Genomic DNA, 25,835 nt, shown 5'->3' on the forward strand with positions numbered 1-25,835 from the left:
AATAACAGTAACAATAATAGTGAAACTTTACGGTCGAGATTCTGGCATTTCATTACTTCTCGAGAAATATTTTAAATTTCCTATCCCACTCACATTATACCTATTTCTGTTGTGATATACTAAGAGAGTCACATCATCTGAATCCGTATTCCCTTGTAAAGTAACCTAACAAAATGCTCAGCCTATTGTGTATTAACAGGTAGCCCACACCGTAACACACCAAGAAACCCCTTTCATGTTTAATTCCAACAAAACTATGGGTATAGGTACAGAGCTGGTGTACTATACCAGCCAACGCCAGACAGTTTTAACCAGCTAAGAGTGAGTCATAGGAGCGTGAGTGCTCATAGTTTCAATAGCTTTCACGGCTTGGAGGACTTTGCTACTGTATTGCAACTAATTCCAAAAAATTGTGCTCAGCTAAGAATGAGACATAAGTTTGCAAGAGTTGATTCTGATAGTAATAACTCTTTCATTGCCGGGACAGCTCTAGTGCTCTTTTCCAGCGAACAGCAAGGGATTTTCTTAAGCTGAAAGCGGGTAGAGAAGACTGAGAGTTAATACGTGGAGAATACTTGCAATACCTGAACAGATTGAAAGAGCGAGAAAAAAAAAATGAGACACAGGCAAGAAAGCAAGAGAGACAAGAGAGGCACAGGCAAAAAATAGAGCGAGACAAGGGAGGTACAGACAAGAAAGGAGAACAGAGAAACGAGACAGGAGCAAGACAGGAAGAGAGACAGGAGAGAAACAGACTAGAAAGGAGGAGCTACAAGTAGACACAGGCATGAAAGGAAGAGAGACAAGCGAGACATACAAGAAAGGAAGAGAAAAGAGAGACACATGAAAGGAGGAGTGACAAGAGAGACATGGGTAAGATATAGGAAGTGCAATAAAACTGTTCTTCAGAAATATTGCAAGAGTTTTTTAAAACTGCGGCCACTTGTTCCAGACCTTGAGTACTTTCAGTTTTACGCGACCATTTTGCTTCGTGGGTCTTTCCGTGCGTTTAACTACTGTATACTCTTTTCACTTAAACTTGGCCTAAATTTGACATCGTTTACTACTATATACTCTTTTCACTTTAACTTGGCCTAAATTTGAGCTGTAACAATACTTTTTTCACTTTAACTTGTCTTAAATTTGAGATCTTTAACTATTTTCTTTTCGCTTTAACTTGGTCTAAATTTGATTTCTCCATTTTGAATGCTAAGTGCTAGCAGAATACTAACACTAGAATACGATGCTAGTCACCAAGGAGTGGTATGGAAAGGTTGTTGAGCCGTAGTTATGTCTGATTCTGTTACTGTAACAAATTTAACTCCAGAGAACGATGTTTATCACGAAAAGCTGCTATGGAGGATGAAGACCAGTAGCAATGTCTATTTCTACCACTGTGGCTAGAAATTAACGCTAAAATTATTACGGCTGTCTCATGAGCTTTTTTTTATTTTTATTTTATTTTTTTTTGCTTCTAAGGTTTTTATGCTCTCTCTCTCTCTCTCTCTCTCTCTCTCTCTCTCTCTCTCTCTCTCTCTCTCTCTCTCTCTCTTCAATTATGCCATCACATTCGTGCATGCTCCAGTGTATGATCACTATTTTCGCTTCGAGCTTTTACGCAGCACACACCACCCTCCATCTGCCATACCTGTGCATGTTATAACCAGGTGAAACACGTCCGCGTTGATTGGATAGCTGAAAAAGACCGCTGCGTTCACGTTGCATTATGTACTGTAGCGGTGTTAGTTTGGGTGGTGATGGGAGGGCGAGTGGACGGTGTACGAGTTATTGGGCTATACTGGGAGTTGAGGTGTGTGGATTACATTTTTGCTGCCCACTCTGATGGTAAAGTTCTCACACTTTGATGTTTTACAGTTTGGCTATTTTAAGATCATACACACTGTTTCTGTATCACTGGCAAAAAGGTTTAATGTTATACGTATTGATGGGCACCCTCTTCATTATACAGGCAGAGGACAACAGATTGATTTAACAGGTAGCAGAACATGAGAGGTGTTGTCACTTAGTGTAGGCAGGATACAGAACAGAACGTGTTTGTCGTAGAAAGAAGAAAAAAGTGAAAAGGTTTATGTTAATCTAATTGGAAGTTAAGTGATTCAAATCAGAACGTCCGTAGCTGACACACAGACAAAGCAACGCGTCCTATCCCACGTGGAGGTGTCCCTTTCCAGCAAGAATAATATTAGATAATTATATGTCACAGGATTCTAGGGATTAAAGGTATGGCGGAGAATAAGAATGAAGGGTTATGGGAGGGGGATGGGAGACGTAATGGAAGCCTGATGTTCATAATAAGGGCTGTACTCTGAATGGCTTTGGGTGTTTCGTAACACTTCTTTCTTAGCGATTTATTCCTTTTACCCCTAAATATTTTCTTATATGTAACTGATGTAGGTAAGACGATTGTAATGAGTATTCAATATTAAGTGACTTTGGAAATTTCGTAGCACTTCTTCCTTAGCGATTTATTACTTTACAGTGCACCTAAGTAACCTTTCATAACTTGTTTTGGAGTAGGATGAGTCAGAGTGAGGTGGGCGAGGAAAGGGAGGTTAGAAGGGAGCGAGGGGAAGGGGAAGCAGGTGGGGGGGCATAATGGAAGTGCGATGTTCATAAATAGACGCATAATGAGAATCACATACACCTGTCCGGGTTTGATCAACTTGATGAGCACTAGATGAATCTATTTTTTTTTTAGCGAGTTATTTGACGCAGCTACTTGTCCTTTTGCAAATTAGTTCGTGAAACAGAAAAAGAGCAAGCTATTATGCAGTTGCTGTACATAATTTTCACAGCATTTTTCGTGATCAGCGTCTTTTTCCAGTGTTAATCTCTTGTTACAGCTCAGGATTCAGGATGGAGAGCTGGCAGTTTTAGGCCCATTTAGGGTGCAAAAAGTGCAGTAGATCCATTCACATTGTTTTCACCAAACCAGATCCTTAACTCTTTTCAGTTTAGTCCATGAGCAAGAGGAGTTAGGTTGGAGGATAAATCTGACGAATAACCAAGGAGACGCATTCCTACCTCAAAGGCAGTGCCCAACAAAATTCAAGCAACAACGACTTAGTATTCAGGTTATAGAGTGACGAAGTTCCGTCAGATGAAAACAAACGGACTATAGTTACACAGAGAGCTTGCCAACACAAGGCCACAAGGGAAGGACGTTGCAACTCCTGAAGAACTACTTGCGACAAATCTCAGCCCAGAATAAACTTCCGCAACGAGGTTACTAAATGCTTCCACACGGCGTAGAGGTTGGGAATCAAATTACAGTTCTTGTACCTTGACTTGGCCCAGATTTTCATCCTTTGGTAGCCTATTCACGTAGCTCAGTGGCAGAAAAGACAGTCATACGGCACTGCATCTTTTCCGCAGTGCTTCTTCGCCAGCACCTCATACTCTAGTGTTACCGTAATCTATTGTTACAGCTCGGTGGCAGGAGAAACAAGGATGCCGCACTACATCCTTTCCATAGTACTCCATAATGACTCGCATCATATTCTCGTGTTAATCTCTTGTTACGGCTCAGTGACAGAAAAAGACAATGCAACGGCTCTGCATCCGTTTCATAGCTTTTTTTTTTATTTTTTTTTATTTTTTTATAACTATCATCAGATTACAGTGTTAACTGATTGCTGCTACTCAGCACTCAAGATGGAGAGATGGCAATTTTAGGCCAAGTTAAAGTGAAAAGAGCATAGTAGTTCATAGATCCGAGGGCGAGTTTGACTCATTAACTTTGAGGTGATGGAAGATAGAAAACTATATAATCTTAATTCATGAAAAGTTATAATTAGTTTTCAAGGTCAGTAATGTATAGGATCATAGGATTTTTTTTTTTTTTTTTTTTTTGGGGGGGAAGGCGGGGCTACCACTCTTCATACTGGTATATTTATAAATGCCCCACTTTATACTAATACACCTCACACTTTTTTTTTTTTATAGAGACAATGAATGGAGGAAGGAAAAACAAAGGAAATAATAATAATAAAAAAACAAAGTCCATATACTTAAAGGCATCCTCCATTCATAATATATTTATAACAACTGGATTTAAATAAAAGTGGATTAAATGTTTGTGGGAAGCAACTCCCAGGAAGTGAATTCCAGAGAGTAGCAGTTCTGGGGATAAATGGATTTTGATAAGCAGAGGTTTTGCATTGCGGAGGAGAGAGTATAAGTTCATGGGCGCTCCCAGCTGCCCGAGTATTTCAGGAGAAAATGTGAAGGGGAGGCACAGTTGAAGCAAGTTCGCCAGAGCACTTACGGTAAAAATATCGATAAAATAATGCTAAAGATGCACGCACCGCACGCTGCCACACTTCACATTATTGCACTGCACATTACCCAGGTGTACTCTGCAGCACATTGTACGCTCCCACACTTCTCACTGATACACATTACTCAGCCATACCTCACACTGCCACACGTCACACTGTCACACTTCCCACTGCCACACCTCACGTTCTCACAATTCACACACATAGACATTACTCTGCCACATTTCACACTATTCCCCCCTCCCTTCCTCTCTCTCTCTCTCTCTCTCTCTCTCTCTCTCTCTCCAACTTTATTGCTAAGTAAGTTGCACAGTACGTAGAACTTTAACCTTACCTGCGCATTGTTCGTCCCTGCAGATACCTACCCGGTCATGGTACAATAGATTTTGCGCTAACCATATATTTACATGAACAGTTATGTAGAATCGTGTATATTAACTGAGTGGAGTAGAAGAGAAAATGATTGACATGAAAGGTGGTCCTCAAATAGCCCTCCGCTCGAAACTATTTTGGCGGTGTCTTATGTGTTGTAGAAATGGCTGTCTGCTGATGTGGGTGTGGCTGTGGCAGGGGGAAGAAGAATGAATGAAAAATGTAGGGTAGGCACTGTTAATAATGCTGAGTCGTCCCAAACGAAAATCGCCCAGCATAGTGAAAGAAGAGCTTAATATATGGACCCCCTTTTATCAGTTACTAAAGAGCATTGTTTATGATCTACGAACTTAATGAACTTACCTACGTCTCTGTCCTGCAGTTATTGTGGCCCCAAACCTATCTGAATGTGAACTCGGTGGGCTGCAAGCTGAAGTTGCCCTCCCCCTGCAGCCCTCCATCTTCTCTTCCGGGGATGGGAAAAGGGGTTAGGGACGTTTGTATAACTGAGCAGCAGAGCCACCTAGTTATATCGATGCCACCAAGGGTAGGCGTCCCTCTGCAGCTTCCTGTTTTATATTGTAGAAATTAAATGTTATGGACTACTAAAGCTTGTCCTCGTTCATATCGCAGCATCATAGGTGGCATAGGAGGCTTCGTAGCACCTCTTTCTTAGCGATTTACTTTGCATATCACACCTTAACATATTCATGCATAGTCCTTATTCGTCTTGAAATCGACATGCTTTGAAACAGTACCAAAGTAAGAGATACTGAGATGTAATGTGAAAAATAAATCGCCTATAGGAAAAACAGTAACGAAATCGTGCAATGGGTAATATAGGACTGGATAGTGTTTTGTTAATGGGTATGGATAAAGGACATGACATTGTTCACACCTGTGCCATGTAGAGTTATGTGGATTGACAGACAGACAAATGAGGAAGTTAAGGTGCGTTCCATGGCTGATGTGGATGTACAGTACTGAAAAAGGTCAGAAGTACCACGGGATGATTTGGCCAACTGGGGACAGCTGAGAATGAGCTACTAAATAGGAGTGTATGTGAGAGAAGTGGAGGGGAAAAGAGAAAGGGGAGACCGATGATAAAGTGAAGGAATGGGAAGAAGAGGTATATGAATGAGGGCAGTGTGGTGGGGGGAGAGGGCAGCCTGATTGCGGAGGACAGGACGTGGAAGTGATTTGTTTGTGGCCACCTCTTCCGGGATTAAGATGTCTGGCTATAGAAAGATAGCTTGACGGATGGAGAGATAAATAGATTTTTAGACAGATCGACAAACAGTTAGATATACAGACAGATAGACAGAAAATTTCCAACGGTAAACAAAGTCATAAACGGTAGCATGGGCCTCGTTAAGTCTCTGTGCCCTAATGGAGGTATGGGAACGCGGCCGCCTCCCTTGCGAATCACTCACTCGGGTAAACATGTCTTTGATGAGGTCGGCCCGGGCATTTACCAACAGGAGAGCCGTAACATTGGCAGAAGAGGCGCCGTAGCTTATTTTCCATATGTTTCTTCTTTCCCTGCTTGCCATAATTCTTTCCTTCCATCTCCAGTTCCCATTTTAACGCGTTTCATGGTTTTTCAAACATTAATGACCCAGTGAACACACAGTTTTTCGCTGCATATGCAACTTTTATATAATTTCCAGTTCATAACGCATCTACATCCATATTAAAAGGATTAAAAAAGAAACTTTCCAGGGAATAAAAACAATTTTAGTATAGAGATGTAATTATCTTTTTAATGTAGCCAACGCCAAAAAGTTTCATTGGTCTTAGTAAAGCCGGGTGTAGATGGAAGGAATACCGTACAAAATCTGTCGTTGAGGTAGAGGCAGTAGGCAGCCTCCCAAGCCACAAATAAGGGGAACATTGACGGCAGGTGAGCTACACAACAGAGTCATGGACGCTAGGATGCAGAGAGAAAAAAAAAAGCGAGGGCAATGAAAACTAATTCAATAACAAGAGGTACAGTACGTGTGGAAGGGCAATGAAGCCCGTCTGACGCCCCAGTGCTCACAGACTGAAGCTTAAAAAGGCTCAACCCCTGACAGTGGTGCACAGGTAATGGGGATGGCGGGGTGGGGGATTCCAGCAAATGAACTTATCAGATTCAAGCATAATGGACATAATTGAAATGAAGTGTAGACACACAGTTTTATACTGAACGTACTGATTTTATCATATGGCTGAATTAGGTGTATGTTACGTCGGATACCAAAGCTATGATTATGCTGCATACGCTGTCAAATGGTTTGGCTTAATAAATACACATGGGATTTTCTTGACATTAAGATTGTTAAGTCAGCACAAAATCTGAAATTTGTCTTGATCCGTTATACTCTACGGTACCTAATGACGCTACACGCTGAGACCCATTACCCAACCGTACGGAATTTCATTTCATATATCTATACTTCTGTCTATCTATCTGTCTGTCTGTCAATTTGTGTGTATGTTTGTTTGCTTGTGTGTTCGTTTATTTGTTTGTGTGTGTGTGTGTGTGTGTGTGTGTGTGTGTGTAGAGCAATGACCGTTTTCATTTACGAATAGAGCCATACGTATACATGTATACTGTAAATATACCTGAACACCTACTGTATTTACTCACATATACGTGCATACATTCAAATATGCAAACGTATGAATGCTCTTCAGTATATTTCCTGTGCACAGTACACATGTACAGTATATACACAGTGCATAATTATGCACATGCACAGCATGCAAGCATGTAACGTTATGTTTGTAGCTATGTATGTATCTATAGAATGTGTATATACATAATCAAGAAAGTGTACATATTATACTGTTATACGCCTGTATATATTTGCATGTTAATACATATATTCTAGTATGCATACACAGGTATGTTTAAGTTAGAATACAGGGACAGGAAAAGTATATTTGAGAGAGAGAGAGAGAGAGAGAGAGAGAGAGAGAGAGAGAGAGAGAGAGAGAGAGAGAGCTGGCATTTATACAAGTTCAGTTCGGTTCAGTGCATGTATATATGCCAATATCTCTCCAGTATATTTACGAAGGCAGATTTATGGAAGGTAATATTATGAATAAAATTACAGTATCACCCGTGGCTAACTTTGCATAACCAAATAATCTACTCCCACTGCCAAAGCATTTTCTTTTTTCCGGAATTCACTCGGATCCAGTAGTTAGGACAGCGGTCTTCTGTTTGTAAGGACGCGAGATCCTAGACTGGGGCCGGGTTTCCTTATTTGATTTTCGTTATAATATCCTTTACGATCTTCTACATGCCTCTGTAAGTCATAAATCATCCTCCAATAATAACTCTGCACCGATCCTAAGTAGCTTATGAGTCATTTGAATGCATTCAGTGTGGACTGTGGGTATTGCTTCCTAAACAACATCATGTGAGGGTGTGATGCATGAAGGAGGACTGCTGGGCCTCAGGAAATAGTTTGTGAAAAAAAAAAATCCTCTCTGTAACTCTCATGGTAAATACGGCATATAATGAAAGAAAAGCATTCGGGAGTCTAATGCTAATCGTCCGCCAGAAAATGCTGTTGGCCAAGTCCAAGATTTAGGCCATATCTTGATACCCTGAAGGGTTCATGTTGGTAGCTCAAGCCGTTCGTGAGATATAATGGTGCTAAAGGCGGGCGATAAAAACTATTTGACCTTTGGCAGCCATTTTGATGACCTTAACCTTGACACCAAGTGTTCATTTTCGGCCTCGTCCAAGATTTTGGCCATATCTTGATACCTTGAAGGTTTCATGTTGATAGCTCAAGCCGTTCATGAAATATAATGGGAACAGACAGACAGACAGACAGACAGACACACACACACACACACACACACACACACACACACACACACACACACACACACACACACACACACACACACACACACACACACACACACACACACACACACCGGCAGACAAATACATTATCGTTCCGACATTTAAAGGCGGACGATAGTACTGCAATGTTCATTATGTCATTATAACTATTTTTGCATCAAATAAATTACAAGTTAGTAGCCAACAATTTTTCTGTAAGTTAATAATGGGAAACTAAGGACTACTATGGGTCTAAAAGCAGTGTTCTCTCTCTCTCTCTCTCTCTCTTTAAAAGCTCTTTTGGAACTAGCAACGCGGGCTTTGATTACATCGCATGAACGTGTGACATAGAACTCTCTTAGGTAAGGACTTGATTTCATGAAGATATTACGAGAAATGAAGGCATCATTACGAAACAGTCTGAATGATTAATATTTTCGTTTATTCAAGGCTTCAGCTAAGAGCACACTGATACTGACAAGACGGACTGAACCCATTTGTGTTCAATGTCCTGAATATAGGATGCAACCAGACATTTAAAAAAATTAATAAAATGGGGAACCCAGGGATATGGATCTATGAACTTTGCTAATGTGAGCCGATAGGCGAAGGGCGGTACGCTTAGTACTCTTCCAGCAATGTCCCTCAGACACGAACCCTTGACACAATTGGGATACGACTGATGAGTCACGCCTCGCTGTTGGTTGTCATGTTTAGGTTGTCTTTGCCAGTCACGATCGAGCTGCAAGAAATGAGTGAAACTGTTACATTTATTTACTTAAATCAGATTGAGCTACAGGTATGAACCGAGAGGGTATGAAACGGTAGCAGCACGTAAAATGACAAACCCTCTGCACCTACCCTAATGTCCACCAAGGTTAGGTTTCGAACTCGGGCAACGGGGCACATGCAGATCTGGTAGCCGCTGGCCATCTCATAAATGCAAGCTCATTTCCGCTCGCCCTATGCGGTTTATCCCTCTCATTCTCAAACACATGCATTACTTGGCATGCACACCCTCCACACCCTCCACTTACTCAGATAGGCTGTACAAACAAGGTCCCAGCGCCTCGCCCCACACCACCTAATAAACTCAGCCGTGCGGTAAATGTAAACAACGAGCCACACCTTTATATCGTTATCCACGAGACCACCGTCACACCATTACGGCCGAGGAGCGCAGCCATTTAAAATGCTAACCGTGACTTTGCTTACCCCTTTCCTTCACGATTGCCAATACCCTTTTCTTCAGCAACAGTAGTGTCCTCTGCTGTTGACCTAGCAATATCCTCTCATCACTCCAAAACTCAAGAAGCAGCAGGCCAGCTCCAACAGTACCTGCAATATACGAGTACAATAGTCACTAAAGCATTTACTTTCACAAGTTTCACCAGCTATATCAACTATCACTCTTTTCACTCCAGACAGATACGAGTCCCAAACACACCCTCAATTCTCTGTTTGACCAGTCACTCTGTTTAGGGAGATATCCCAAAAGTCGAAGGAGAGACATCTCAAAAATATTTGGGATTACATTTGATTCACACATGACATTCTCAACATACAAATAACATCAGTGAAAAGGTATCTCGTAAACACACACACACACACACACACACACACACACACACACACACACACACACACACACACACACACACACACACACACACACACACACTTGAAGAATGGTAACAAGATGTACAGTATAGAGTCCGCAAATATACTCTGTATTACTTGTACCAAGAAACAGCAATAGGCTGCTTCCTGTCAAGTACCATATGAACATGAGAAGTTTATATATGAACATGAGAAATAGTTCATTGCGTCATTACAGGGTTCATTTCACCTATGTAAGTTATTGTTACATTACAAAAAAAGGACAACTTCTTGACGTTGCTCAGAATGCCTCAACAACATAACTGTCATTAACTTAAAGCTATAAGACTGACATCTACTTATGTTACCGGTACCTTAGTGACTGGCATATTACATGGCTATCGAAAACGACCATTCATTTTTTTCCCTACAAAATTACGTAAAGCGGGCGTTTCAGTAGGATTTTGTTGATTAAACGCCTTCCTCACGTTGAAAAATCATTCTTCTCACCCGTTTTTATTTCATTATCCATTCACTTCCGCACCTCACTCATTTCTCCTGTTCCTTACTCCCCTCACTAATTCCACACTCATTCCTTTCTCCTATATCCCCTCCCCACATTTCCATTCCCTTTTATTTACCCCTTCCCTTCCCACAGTTTACACAGCTACCTTCATTCCCTATCAGTTTGTTTCCACCTTCTCTACAATTCTTTTTGATTCCTCTCGCTATTATTTTCCCCAACACATTTCATTCACATTCCGCTTTCTCGTTCCTTTTACCAACCATTCTACATTTACTCCATTTAGTTTAACTTGGACTAAAGCTACATCTCACCATCGTGAATGCTGAGACGTAAGAAAAGATTAACACTGGTAACTGACATTATACTCCATTTCACCGAGTCAGGCACCATCAGTGATGTCCTCAACACCTGTAACATTGATAAGGGTCCTTGATGCTGGATATACTTTGTTTGTATTGCATTTTATATTGGTTCTCAAGGTAATAGATGGAGGTAATAGATGGTGCAAATGATTTACATGAACACTACAGGCGTTGAGAACATCACTGATGGTGCCAAACTTGGTGAAATGGAGTATAGTCACGTGGAGATGCAATGGAAAAAATATAGAACAGTACGGTAGTATTCGTAGATGTGGCTGTTTCTGGCACTGAGCTGCGGGAAATAAGCTGTTAAATGATGATGCTCAAAGCCAAGTTAAAGTAAGCGAACTTTAATCGCAAGAAGTGTTATGCAAAAGGTGAGGAGCCGTAGTATGATCTATTCTGTCAATTAGCTACGGACCAAAAGCTGCAAAAAGGACGGAAATCTAAGCCAGGTTAAGGTGGACGACCTATACCTTTTATTTCACCCATCTCTCTCTCTCTCTCTCTCTCTCTCTCTCTCTCTCTCTCTCTCTCTCTCTCTCTCTCTCTCTCTCTCTCTCTCTCTCTCTCTCTCTCTCTCTTTGAATCAGGTAAAATATTCAGTTAAATTATTCTAGCAATCTCTAAACGATTTTATTTAATCTTTGAGGAGTTCTTTTGTGGTGAAGGGACAAGTGAAAGATATATATTTATCTTCATAGTTCGAAATGTCTCTCTTAAACAGAATACATCGTCTGGAGTTGTATATGTATAGTAGCGATCGGCTTGCAGACGCCAGATTTTGCGGGCAGCTCTATTACACATTTCTAACCGTATGTCACTGATTCTGAAGGGTAATTGGTCTATATAACCGAGGTTCACCACATTTTGTCATTGGAAAGCTAACCCGCCTTCACCCTACGCTTCACGCATGGGTGTAAGTGTAGAAGGTTTTTGGATTGTACGGAGAGAAATACGTGTGGATATTTGATGCTCGAGTAGCTGTGTTTGTGAGTGAGGGATTTTGTTTATGTCATTGAGAGAACCTTGACGAGCGTATGAGATCATGTGAAAGGATTTTTTGCTACACCCTCTTAAATGTCCGCCCTTGGGTAGGATCAGACCAAGGTCAGGAGGACTGACAGACGCATTAAAAACTGACCCGGCCTCTGGAAAGCATGATGCAAGAATGAACTAAAGAGTAGGGTATCGAATATAAGAGCTTATTCCTCTCATTTGCCATTTACTCTGGTGATGGAGAGGAACATCGTCACGCAGGGTCACTGATATAACTGGGAGGCTACCATGCTTGGCTATGAGAACGTCTCTTTATTCTCCCCCTATCCCCCCGAAAGAAGGGTGGTGGTCTACCGGAGATTGACAGTTCAGCCTGCAGTTCACTGAGTGTACGTTCAGATATGCCTACAGCTACTGCTATTACTACTACTACTACTGCTGGTGCTGCTGCTGCTGCTGCTACTCTTACTACTACTACAACAGCAATAACAACTACAGCAACAACATCAACTACTACTACTAATGCTACTACTACGACTACTACTACTGTACTACTATTACTAGTACTACCATCCCCACCACCACGACTGCCACAACTGCTCTTTCTTTCCATTTACCAACCATCCAGGTCTTCTTTGCCTATTGAATTCCAGCTACTGTTATAGTACGCTGGGCGTAAAAGTGAAAATCAGTGAAGCGAGGAGCAAAAGCGGTGGGAGGGGTAGGCTGGGAACCGAGGCAAGGATCGCGTGGATTGGTAACTGTGTTTGGACTGTGTAATATAATCATTCTGCATAATGACCCTAGCAGCCTTATTCTTCTCTCTCTCTCTCTCTCTCTCTCTCTCTCATTATCCAGAAACAAGGCTCCAACTATCGTAATAATAGGAACAATAATTACAAGATTTGGCAATCATGACGCTTAAATCCCAAATGATGAGTGTAATCGTCGACTTTCAGGTGATTTTTCTGGAGGTAATTTCCAAAGGTCTCATGATTATTAATATTACCAACTAAATCCCTTTATCTATAACATGCTGCTGTTTGTATTTGTGCTTACAGGAGCGCAAGCGCGCGTGTTTTTATGATATTCTCTCACTCTCTCTCTAGCGCGCGTTTTTGTATGCTATTCTCTCTCTCTCTCTAGCGTGCGTGTTTTTATGCTATTCTCTCTCTCTCTCTCTCTCTCTCTCTCTCTCTCTCTCTCTCTCTCTCTCTCTCTCTCACACACACAACTAAGTTGAATCATATCGTCTGTTGGCATCAAGGATAAAGTAGATCAATTTTTGTCATCGTCAGGAAGTTTGAAAGCTCAGTGTCAACCGCATACGGTAATGTCGAAGAACCACTCTCAAATATTACTCCTGCTAACGCCAGGCGATTTTATGCAGCTGACAGTGAGCACCGGAGCCTCGGAGAGCTAATTTTGGTACCATTAAGCCTCTCATGGTCCAGACAACTCTTGTGTTTTATTCCAGCTTGCCAAGCGATTATAATAAGCTGAATGTCCGTTATACTTCTTCAGGTTTCTGTAATTCATTCCCAGCTAAGTAAAAATCATCTGGCGTTAGCTGGACTACAGACGCAGAACTATCCCAACCATAGTTATCTCAATGTAGCGATTAATTTTGGTCAACACTTGGCAGGCTAATGGTGACATTAGATGAATTAACGGGAACAGTACTCCCTGGCTTCTATGATTCATCCCCATCTTAATAAAAAGCATCTGGCCTTAACTGAAACAGAACACTAGAGCTATCCTTATCATTAGAGAGGTACTAAATACCTCAGTGTAGCAGTTCATTTGGGTCAAAGTCAGACGGTTTTGTAGCAAACTAATAACACTCAGGCTTCTGTGATTTATTCCCAGCTTATGAAAATCCTCTTGAGTTAACCGAAATATAACACCAGAGTTGTCCCTACTGTGAGAGGTAATATTTCAATGCAGCAGTGAATTTAAGTCAAGATCAGATGATTTTTTCCTGCTGAATGATATTACATAAAATCATACAGCGTTAAGTGAAACAGAACACTACAGTTGAAGAAAGGTCATGTCTTAATGCAGTAATTCATTTTGGTCAATATCAGACGGTTTTCTCCAGCTAAGTGATAATCGTAGGAAGCTATGGAATAATACAGCACCAGTCGAAGGATTTACATTTTTTCTTTACCAAACCATTCAATCAACCCAGCACTTTCGCGTCCGGGTATTAAAAAATGGTGGGGTAGATCGCGGGGTGTTATGAAAGGGCGCGTCCTGTGAAACCTGAAAGCCTGAGGTGTGTGTGTGTGTGTGTGTGTGTGTGTGTGTGTGTGTGTGTGTGTGATAACAAATCCAGTTCTTATTTACGTCAGTTTTATATCGCTGTCATCAATTTTCAATGTCATTTCAGTTATTGCAGCATATGCCTCACTTACCATGAATCTCTCTCTCTCTCTCTCTCTCTCTCTCTCTCTCTCTGATGTGGAATTTTTCAGCAGCAGGTCATCGCCATTACATCCCCACACTGCACCACTCGACAATTGGGTTATGCGTTGACTGAAATGGCATGATTTTTAATGGATGTGCTGGAAAAGCGCCATACGCATGCAATCACCCCGTTCCACCCTAAGCACACTACAACCATTCTCCAGTCATCTCATTCCTCCGCACTCTCTTTCTAATCATTCTATAATCATCTGATTCCACCGTACGCACATTAAAACAAACTCATTTCACCATGCGCACACTACAGTCATCTCATTTCCCAATGCTCACACTACAAACATCTCGTTCCACACAAGAATCCTCCTGTTCCATCATACGCACACCATTTTCTTCTCATTTCACTCTACGCACACGACTTTCATCTAATTTCACCAAAAACACTTCACATTCACGTATAATCCCAAACTACATCATCGTGCTGTAGGGATTAATTCATTCAAGACGAGAGGGCTCCCTTTAAAAATCGTCGGCGGGTAACATGGATAGGATACCATGTCATAGTAGTGGAGAGAGAGAGGGCGAGAGAGAGAGAGTCTGGGTCTGACAGTGGTAGGCGGGTCAGTGTGGGTTTGACCTTAGGAAAGGCAGGGTGTGTGTGCTGTCTCTCACCGCGAGTTCTTGGCCCTCTTGGTGCCGTGGTTTTTTTCGTTATTCATTTTTATTATCAGACGATTTCATTCAGCTTAGTAGAGGTATCAGGTAATGATTGGATAAAAAAAATAACAACGTTGTAGTACTTGTTTCTTGCCAATGTCAGATGATTTTACCCAGCTTAGAAATCCTTTGCAGTAATTTGTTAAAAAAAAAATCGTTAAAACTTTTAGTGCTTGATTCTTTCTCCCGCTAAACGATTTTACTGTGGACAGATCTTCGATTGTGAATTAGCAACTCATTTCACAAACTCTTAGGCTTTGAAAGTTAAAAAAAAAAAAAAAAATGAAGTTTCAATGTCCAGGAGTGTGTAGTTGTTCCCCCAGAGTCACCTGAAATTGGACCCGGCTGAAATTGTCCTTGTGCAGTCCACCATCCTCCTTTTCGGGAGGAGAGGGATGAAGTAGAGGGACCTCCGTAAAATCAGGCAGTAGGGACACCTGGTTACATCAGTGCCAGTATTGGCAGACGTCCCACTCCTCATTAGAAAAGTAGAGGAAATCAAGCGACAAAAATAAATAAATAAATCGCTACGTGGTGCAAGAAATCCAGGTGGATAACAGAATAGAAAGACTCGTTATCACAGTGAAGAGGTTAAGGGAGACCACTTCTAACCCCCCAACTAAGATAAGTCATTCCAAAGCTAGAGAAAATGGCCTGAAGGTGACCAACACAAAGTGGAAGGTACAGTCAAAGAAACAACCATCTTCCAAGGTTCGTCTGAAGAAAATTTACAACTGGTAAAATGCAGTGAAGACCCCATGTCTACTAGTGCGTATTTCAGATGGTTCGACTTTTCCGCCATGTATTCGTCAAACTCTGAGAAGATACTTGTGCCTCTGTACCTTACCGATGTGATAGGGCTAGTCACGTCTTGACAAATATGCTACAGTAACTTGTACAGTAGCCATGATGCTATGTCAAGCATTTAATGCCTCGGAAATATTACCAAACTTTATGACACGAGTTATGCCAGAATATGTAATGGGAGAATGACATTATAACAGATATTAACCCTTTAGCTCAGGGACTGTATCTTAACTATATTTTTTCTAGCCCAAGACTCCCCTTTCCTTTTTCTTTTTTCTCTTCTTTTCTTCTTTTTCTTCTTTGTTGTTGTTCTCTCTCTCTCTCTCTCTCTCTCTCTCTCTCTCTCTCTCTCTCTCTCTCTCTCTCAACAACGAAGAGACGGTGCTAACTAGAGAGCATACCTATAAGTAGTTTTAACCATTTCATTGTGAGGGGGTTCTCCGAAGCTGAATAAAATCCCCTAGTAGCAGCAGGAACAAGGGCTTTCAGAGAGCGCATACCACTGCCAAAGCACATAATTTCCCCATTCATGTTTTGCATCAATTTGATCTCAGCCTACGACCCGTTTTCGCCGCAGATTTAATCATTTTCCCTCTGATGGTCTTCAGTCATTACGACAGACTTAGTGCAGTTTCATTTAGCAGTTTTTCCATAATGTTGCTAGTAGATAAACTGAGACAAAGCAAACCAAAAACAGTAAATAATAAAACAACAAATAGACTGATAAAGTACCTGGTATTAAAATAGTGAATGATGAAGGTAACATTGGTGGAGGTGATTATCTGCGAAAAATAGATAGTCGTTGTGAAGGAGTTTATAACCAATAAGAAAAGTGTGTGTCGTTATTAACGTGAAAATGAAATTTTGGCATAACATGATGCTATTATGTACCATATAATATGCCTGGTGCTCTAGTGATCCTGAGGGTTTGGGTGCTCCAACCGGATGTGGTCCATGAGGGTTTCCGTCTAAGGGTTTGTTGATATTTATTGTTGCTATGCTACGCATGGCGTGCGAGATGGTAAGCTTTGCCCTAAATGTCGCGGAAAAGCAGCCTAACCTCGGGTCCCCACACTCCTTGTGGGGCAGAAAAAGGATTAGTTGACACTATGACAGACAAAACGAATGCTGCAGAGATGATGCAAAGATAATACTCATGAGTAATGTTAATCTCAGTAACTGTGAGAATGATCAGTGGATGTCATAACTGGAGTCGTCGTCTCCACCCCCCCCCCCACCTTTTAACGATTTACTTCAGTTTTCATAGTGAAAGAAACCATCCCAAGCTGAATATAAGTGTCTGAAGGGAACCCGGTACTGATGAGGTAATGCAGGGTGGTCCACATATAAATGTCCTTTTCCACTCCTCTAAGCGATATCTCATGTGTTGAGGGGACGGGTCCGTCACTTATCAGTGTCCCCTGCATCATTTATTTATTTCCTACTCCCACTGCCACATCCACGCCCACACCAGCATACTGAGCCGTCCCCGCAACACGGAAGATACCGCCAGGCAAGATTCTGGTGCAGCGCTGCTTATGGGCCACCCTATACTTTAATTTTCAATCCGCTCCCAGTCATATCACAACTAAATTAGGGAGAATATTAAAGCAAAAACACAAGCTGATATCGGATAACAATTATCAGCCATAGAGATACGTTGATCAGGGAAAATACGGTGTTAGATTATTCATGAATACTTTTGAATTCTTGAATACTAATGAATGCTTTTGAACACTTATGAATACTTATAACTGCTCATGAATGTTTATGAATACATATAAATGGATGACTATGAATATTTATGAATTTTTATGAATACTTACGATACAAGTAGACATGAATGCTAATGATTATGAACACTTATGAATGCTTATGAATACTTACAAATACGTATGAATGATTTTGAAGAGTTCTTCATTATGAATACCTCTCCTACCCCACAAGAGAGAGAGAGAGAGAGAGAGAGAGAGAGAGAGAGAGAGAGAGAGAGAGAGAGAGAGAGAGAGAGAGAGAGAGAGAGAGAGAGAGAGAGAGAGAAGGCTTATGGGAAATTTGACAGCGTATAAACATTTCGGACTTGTAAAGTCATGTCATACGTTCCATGGGAGTGCTGGGTGACCTATAGTTCGTTCACTGTAACTTGTCCCAGATTTTCGTACTTCTTCAGCTTCTTCAGTGTAGCTCAGTGGCAGAACAAGGCAATGCTAAGGCTCTGCATTATTTCCATAGAACTAGCACCATATTCTAATGATGATATACTGATATAACTCAGCATTCAAGATGGAGAGGCAACAATTTTAGGCAAAGTTAGAGTAAAAAGGGTAGGGTGATATATGACAGTAATGCTTGGAGCTATTCTGAGATTAATGAACTTGCGATCCACGCTAAAGTTCAGTTATTTAAAGTGATCTGTACTTTGCGAACGCTTCTATCGACAAAGGCAGTATAAATCTCATAATCATTTGACTGCAAAATGCAAACTTTACAGTTATTAATGAAGTAACGGCTAACGATTTTACTTGGCGCAGAGAAACGGCGTAGAAAACAGGCTGAAGGCTGAAGCTACGTCGTAGCCAAAAAATATAATCTTTGTAACGTATTCCAGTTAACACCAGACAATTTTATTTGGCTGAGAGAAGACCCATCGCAGCCAGGGGGTAATTTCGACTATCCACACCCGTTAAGTTATAGCTGATACAAATTTAGACTCGTTCCATACATGATTCTGTGTATAGAATGACTCCCACTCGGAATCTCACTCCATCACCCAGAGTCTAGTCCATTAACAGATTCATTCCAGGTCACCCAGAATCTCATTCCATCCCAAGCAAAAATCCACTACATTCTACTCAAATCTCACTCCATCCCAAACAGGATCTCACTCCATTCCACTCAGAATCCCACTCCACCTCACTCCCACCTCACCCATTCAGAAGCCCACTCCACCTCACTCCCACCCTATCCACTCAGAAACCCACTGCACCTCACTCACTCCCACCCCACCCACCCAGAAGCCTACTTCACCCCACTCAGAAGCCCACTCCATCTCACTCAGCATCCCACTCCACTCACTCAGCATTCCACTCCACCCCACTGAGAAGTCAGCTTCACCCCACTGGGAATCCCACTCCATCCCACTCAGAATCCCATTCCACCATACTCACACAGAATCCCACTCTGACCCACTCAGAATCTCGCTCCGCACACCATATCATTCAGAATTCCTCTCGATCCCACTGAGAATCTGATCCATTTAGAATATCTCTCCACTTCACTGAGAATCCCTCTTAATTTTTCCCACCCTAAGTCAGATTCCACCCTATTTCATCATACTTTATACCACAGAAAATCCCTCTCAACCCCAATTAGGATCCCACTCCATCCCATTCAGATCTAATTTACCCCACTCAGAATCCTTGCCTCTCAAACCTCGTTCTCCCTTCGAGCTGTCTCAGAATCACCCTCACCGCCGTGGAGAATCCATCTCGATCCCACTCAGAATCTCTTGCCACCCCTCGCAGAATCCTATTCATTCCCACTCAGAATCTCATTTCATTCTACCCATGGAGACACAACGCTCCTTCCAGCCTGCCACTCACCCAAGCCACTAGATATTAAAAGAAAAAAACGAAAAGAGTGAATGTGAAAGAAAGAAAAAAAAAAAAGACTAGCTGAATGAGGAAGAAAGAAAAAAAGAAAATGTCTGACTCTGAAAAACAGAAAATTGTATCAGGAAGTGAAAGAAATTGAATAAAAGGGGAAGAGAAAGAAAACTGAATCGGAAAGAAAAAGAAAATATATGACCAGCAGAAAAGTAGATGAAAAATAATAAAACCAGAAGGAAAATAACGAGTAAAAACAAAGAAATAAGAAACTAGCTAAACCAAACAGAAAAAACCCTAACTCAAACAGACAGAAAAAAGAAACTGAGTCAGAAAAAAAGAAAATAACTAAATAAGAAAAAAAAAAAAAAGCTTAGATGATGAAAGGTGTGGTGAATGTGGCTGTGGTGGTGGTGATGATAATCGTAGGATTACCAACAGCAGCTGAGATTAAAAAAAGTGAGTATTGAGTGAGGTCTCTTTCTCTCTCTGTCTCTGTCCGTCTGTCTGTCTGTCTGTCTCTAAGGATTACCCCCAAGATGATCTGGAGAGAGCAAGAATATAATATGCTAACTTTAATAAATTGAGAAGGCTAAACACAATTCCTTTAGTCACGTTATTTTTGCTACATACTGTACAAACTGGTATCTTTCGCTGATGGTGACGTCAGGCTTCTCGTCCTGAAGGGTTTACTGTCTATCTGTTTATTTATCTGTATGTCTGTCTTTCTACCCACCTACCTACCGACCTACCCACCTAGCTACCTATATAATAGTTAATTCTGGCTATCCTTTTACCTGTCTATCTATCTATCCATCTACAGTATCTGTCTGTCTATTTATCAGTTTATCTATGTCTATCTATCTGTCTCTCTGTCTATAGTGAAGGGAGTACGACTACATCATATTATAGTCTTGCATTCATTGGAGGATCTTCCTCAGCCTACGGGAAGGGTTAGGGTCATTCATCCTTAAACTTAAACAGTTCTACCAAGCTTGATCCAAATTGAATTAGACTTAGTTGGGATATATTGTAGGACATTTGACCTTACCTTATGACCTTTACCTTTGTCCTCAAAACTGAATCACTTTACCTTTTCCTGACCCTCAATACATGCACCAAGTTTGGCTAGAATCGGATCAAAACTGTTCAAGTTGAACTTACCCATGTCCAATGACCTATGACCGTTTTCGGTCAAAAAATTTAGTCACCCCTTACTCTGATGGTTCTAATTCATAATGCAGAATCTGGTAATGTTCTGTTCAATAGTTTTTCCATAATTTTGCAAACGAACAGAAGGACAAAGAAACCGGACCAAACTCATGACCACCTCATGCTTTCGCGGGTCGGATGTACCGGTAATGAAAATTCGTAACCTACATTATTCCCACCGTCATGGTGCCGTCATGTACATTTTACTCCGTTCAAGACCTAAAAACTTTATTCGTCTGAGAAATAACGTCTTTCAACCTCTTCAGTACTAAGAAATCCTTAGTATTTCATTTTTTTATCTCTCTCCTTTGAGAGGTGTCTCTCGACTTGCATAAAATCACATGGCGGCAGCATAAATGAATCAGACCTCATCGTAATGCATGGATAAAAGGTTGAACCATTAACTTCTTAAGTCCGATGACATATTTTTATTTTTATTCCCATCTGACGATTTCACTGGCCTCTGAAAACTAGAGAGGTTAGATATATTCCTCATTTACCTTTTTTACAGCCAGAGGTCCTACTTTACTTGAATAAAATTGACTGGTGGTAACATGATTAAAGTGAAATATGTCATGATGTTCAAGGGGTTGAAAACAATGACCCAGTCTGAAATAACAGAGAGATTAGAAATTACGAGTATGTACACAATACTCTCATCACGTCCAGTGATGTTTGAACGATGAATGGTTTTGTGCATATGGTTTTTTTTAATGTGACTGTGGTTGTTTGAATGAGGCGCGAATGACTCTGGGACTCATTTCACGGCATGTTGCTTGATGGTTAGACGTGTGTGTGTGTGTGTGTGTGTGTGTGTGTGTGTGTTTTGGATCCTACCTCACCCTTTCCTGTAAGAGGGATGAAGGTTTAGTTCATGATGATGATGATGATGATGATGATGATGATGATGAGTGTTTTCAATCCCTTCTTGCTTTAGTATTTTTCCTGCTGCTGTTTGTGTATCATGTCCACCTCCATTTAACAACATTAGCTCGATGACACCTTTCTTACACTGTTCTTAGTAGTGTCATGGTTAGCAAATCCAGCCCGCAAATGAAGAACCTAGAGTTCGATTCCCGGATCGGTCAGACTCTTGGACGAAGTTTGTTTCCTCTATCTCCTAATGCTCTGCCTTCTTCCTTTTCTTCATCTTCTTGCTTCCAGCAGATAATTGTTTTGTGATTCGGAGGAGTTAGTTATAGCAGACAACAGGAACTGAATCTCAGACGTTTTGGTGAACTTCTGAATTAACACTGAAATACACTGTCGTCATCAGACTGCCAGTGAGTGGGGCGGTGTATGAAAACGCCAATCTAGAGTTGTGATGATATGCTGTAAATAGTCACTGAATGTTAAAATGAATCTGGCTGTGTAACTATACCTTCATCTCTTTAACTGGGCGCAAAATTTTTCAATTTCCATCTTGAAATGTCGGAATTTTACAAGATACTGACGCTAGAATATGGTACTAGTCATGAATAAGTACTGTGGAAAACTCCCACGTCTAGTATTTTTGTATATACTTGTTCATTCTAGAGGGGTTAAATATAGCCTTCATTAGCCCTCAGACGACTAGAAGTCTATCTTTAAGTTAAATAAAATCATCTAGAGTAGCAAAAATATAATAATAGAATACTTCATTGGACTGGAGTTAACAAGCCTGAAATAAGATGCATAACCAATAACGATGTAAGGTAAAAGAAACCCGCAGTATAGGAAACTCAGCCGACTTTTACACGTTTGGTGATTTGATAATGGTTATCAAAACATTTAGGGTCGTCGTCTTAAATTGTGGGCAAACATTCACTTTGCCCTATCCACATCTTTTGGTAATCTTAACGCACGAAAGGAAGAGTGTTTTCCTGGGAACGGGAGAGGATTGCCGCAGCGTAGTATTGGAATCCGCGGGTAGTCTCATAGCACCCCATCGCACGCCCCCTCGTCATATTAGAGTTGCCTTGTACAAAGAAAACTATTTAGAATTTGAAGGACCGTATGGTGTGTGTGATGATAAAAACATCGTGTAGAGGAAAAAAAAAAATAAACGTTTAATATTTTATCGTTTTAAAAGACTTCACTGCTTCCCGGGAGATGGTTAATTTACGACTAGACGAAAACAAAGGTGAGATGCCATTCGACTTCCATTTTATTGTTCATTATTTCTACCAAGCTGTTTATCAGATATGGTGCATGGTACAGTACTTTTATAATTAGTTTGATTAGTGCACGAAATGATCCCTGCCGTGAAGAATGGCCGAGTATTAGCGTACCAGAACAAACGAATCATGCATAGCCAATTATTGTGGATTACTAAGTGTCATGTACGCGTTTGGTAAACTTTTATAGGTTCACACCATTTTGTTTAGGCTTGGCAATATATATTTCCTGGTGTATTTTGGTGTGATTTGAACGCAATTACCTTTATTTTCGGTGCTCTTTATTAGTTTTGAGATTAAGCTTCCGCTCCCAAGTGTTTGGGTGGACTGGTTGGAGTTTGCGGTTTTGGGTGTGGAAGAATGACAAAAACAAGCATTTGGGACAGAAATTTAGTCAAAATCGGCATGACCAGCCAAGGCGTATTCACAAGTTTATAACTGACCGCATGAACCCCTTTGACGCTATGTCTGACAATGAATTTTTCCTACGGTACCGGTTCCCCAAAGACTATGCATACTCTTATACAGTGTATTCAAGAACAAATGCCAGTCTTTAATGATAACAAAGGTATGAACTGCCAACATTAAGAGGTTATTTTAAGAAACTTTTTTTTTTTTTTTTTTGACATTTTAAATTTGTACTGTATATTAATGAGGGCTACCAACTGTTTGCCATGCCTGCCAACAAGAAGGGGTGCGCTCTCAAGAGTTAAAGATTACCACTTACGTTGAAGGTGTTTGTCTCCATTTCGAGCGGGGTGGGAGAAGGGTAACCCTGCCCTCAGTTTCAAGACTACGGGCGTTTAACTCCAAGCCAAGTTTAAGGAACAGCGATGTTAAGACTGGGCCGAAGAATGTCAAATTTGGAAAGATAAATGTGTTTAGAAACAGTAAATATTGAAGGTGAGGATACAAGAATATCAAGGTCAGAACCGTAAAATGTCATGGTTAGGATTGAAGAATATTAAGGATAGGACTGAAGAATGTCAAGAACATGATCGAAGAATGTTAAGGATAGGACGAAGAATGTCAAGGACATGACCGAAGCATGACAAGGATAGGACCAAAGAATGTCAAAGATGGGACCGAAGAATGTGAAGGTTAGGACTGAAGAATATCAAGGCTAGGACCGAAGAATGTCATGGATAGGATCAAAATTTGTCAGGGTTAGAAATGAAGAATGACAAGGTTAGAACCAAAAGTTGTCAAGCTTATGAACCAAAAAAGTGATTTCCAAGATTAGATTTAATCAAAGTTATTTTGGTTTAATGAGTTTGAGATTTAGGACGTTCTCCGATTTTTATTATTATTATTATTACTGTTATTATAGGCTGTAGCCTACCTCATTCTCTTCTCTGACCTCTCTCTTTCCTATTGTACTGTGGCTTGCAGTTCTTTAGTCAGTATCTTCTCATTCTTACCTACTCTTCTCCTACTGTTTCTCGCTGTCATTGGACACAGCCTATAAGTCTTCACCGCAATGTGGCCAAGATTTTCGTCCTTTAGCAGCTTATGTTACGTAGTTCAGTGGCAGAAAAAAAGGTATTGTTAATGCTTTACATCCTTCCCATACCACTGCTTCGTGACTAGCATCATAATTTAGTGTTAATCTATTGCTACGTCAGCATTCAAGATGGAGAGATAGCATTTACAGGCCAAGTTAAAGAAAAAAGATCATATGGGCGCATCGAGAGGGGGGATCCCTCTTTTTTATCTATAATGGTACCAATTTTTTTCCCTCAGCTAGTATGAAAAATTACTGAATAAAATCAGCACATGTATCCATATCAAAGGAGTTTTTATCTGCTGAAAAACGCGTGTAGTTAATGGTTGTAAAGTATTCTGTGTTAATGAGTATACTGATTCTGCTGTTGCTACAAATTTATTGCAAAATTTGAATCATGATTGTCATCAGCGAGTAAAAAAAAAAAAAAAAAAAACGAGCCCTCCTTTTAACTTTTGCTGGATATTTCCCTGTACCCTTCCCTCCCGCTTGCCGTACACACACACACACACACACACGCACACACACACACACACACACACACACACACACACACACACACACACACACACACACACACACACACACACACACACACACACACACACACACACACACACACACACACACACACACACACACACACACACACACACACACACACACACACACACACACACACATTTAGTTTAGTTGGCTGTTGTATCTAATGTTCCTTGGTTCACTTCTCTCTCGTGATAAACTGAGATTATGACGGAAAGGGAAATGCGCAATGATATACATTTTCTTTTCTTTTTCCTCTCCTTGTCATTATTCCTGATTTTCATTTTTCTTTATTAATGTCTTTTACCTGACTTATCAACTCATTCAGGTTTTCTTTCATGAATTACTTTCTTGATATTATTTTCTGAACATCCATCTCGATAGTGCCAACAACATTCACTAGATAATTATTTGGCTCACTTGATTTCCGAATCTTTTTTATTTTTTATGGGGCAAAGAATTCTTGTTACTATTAGTGACAAAAACTCAGTTCATGCAATTTTCGCTCTCACAAATCAGCACATCTCTTTACTTTCAGCAACACACAAATCAGTCCTTCACCTTTTAATGTTCTTGATATTGTTTCCCCGTAATCCATCTTAGACAGATCATGTTAACTTTCCTCGAAAAAAAAAAAAAAAAAAAAAAAAACAGCTTAATAGAATTTAGGTGTACTGAAACACATTCGCACATTCTCTGACTCTGCTTAGTTGCTGACATTGCACTGGGGCTTTTTTTGTTCCTCTGTGACTCACAACTCTCGTGGTTGTGTATGTGTGTGTGTGTGTGTGTGTGTGTGTGTGTGTGTGGGGAGGGGGGGGTCGGGGGTCACCACATACAACACTTAGGCGGGGTGAAATC

At 40.7% G+C, this 25,835-nt stretch overlaps 1 protein-coding gene across 1 annotated transcript in view; it reads left to right on the plus strand.

Moving 5' to 3' along the window:
• The first annotated feature begins 6,034 nt into the window (after positions 1-6,034).
• The window catches only part of LOC145394120 (protein turtle homolog B-like), a 38,937-nt gene continuing 19,136 nt past the window's right edge, over positions 6,035-25,835 (plus strand). The window contains exon 1 of the mRNA XM_080268100.1: positions 6,035-6,161. Within this exon, the coding sequence (XP_080124226.1) occupies positions 6,035-6,161 (127 nt within the window). The remainder of the gene's footprint in view (positions 6,162-25,835) is intronic.

This window comes from Coenobita brevimanus, chromosome 26, assembly GCF_032717465.1.
Source record: "Coenobita brevimanus isolate Jiangsu-jjx chromosome 26, ASM3271746v2, whole genome shotgun sequence".
NCBI classification, from domain to species: Eukaryota; Metazoa; Arthropoda; class Malacostraca; order Decapoda; family Coenobitidae; genus Coenobita; species Coenobita brevimanus.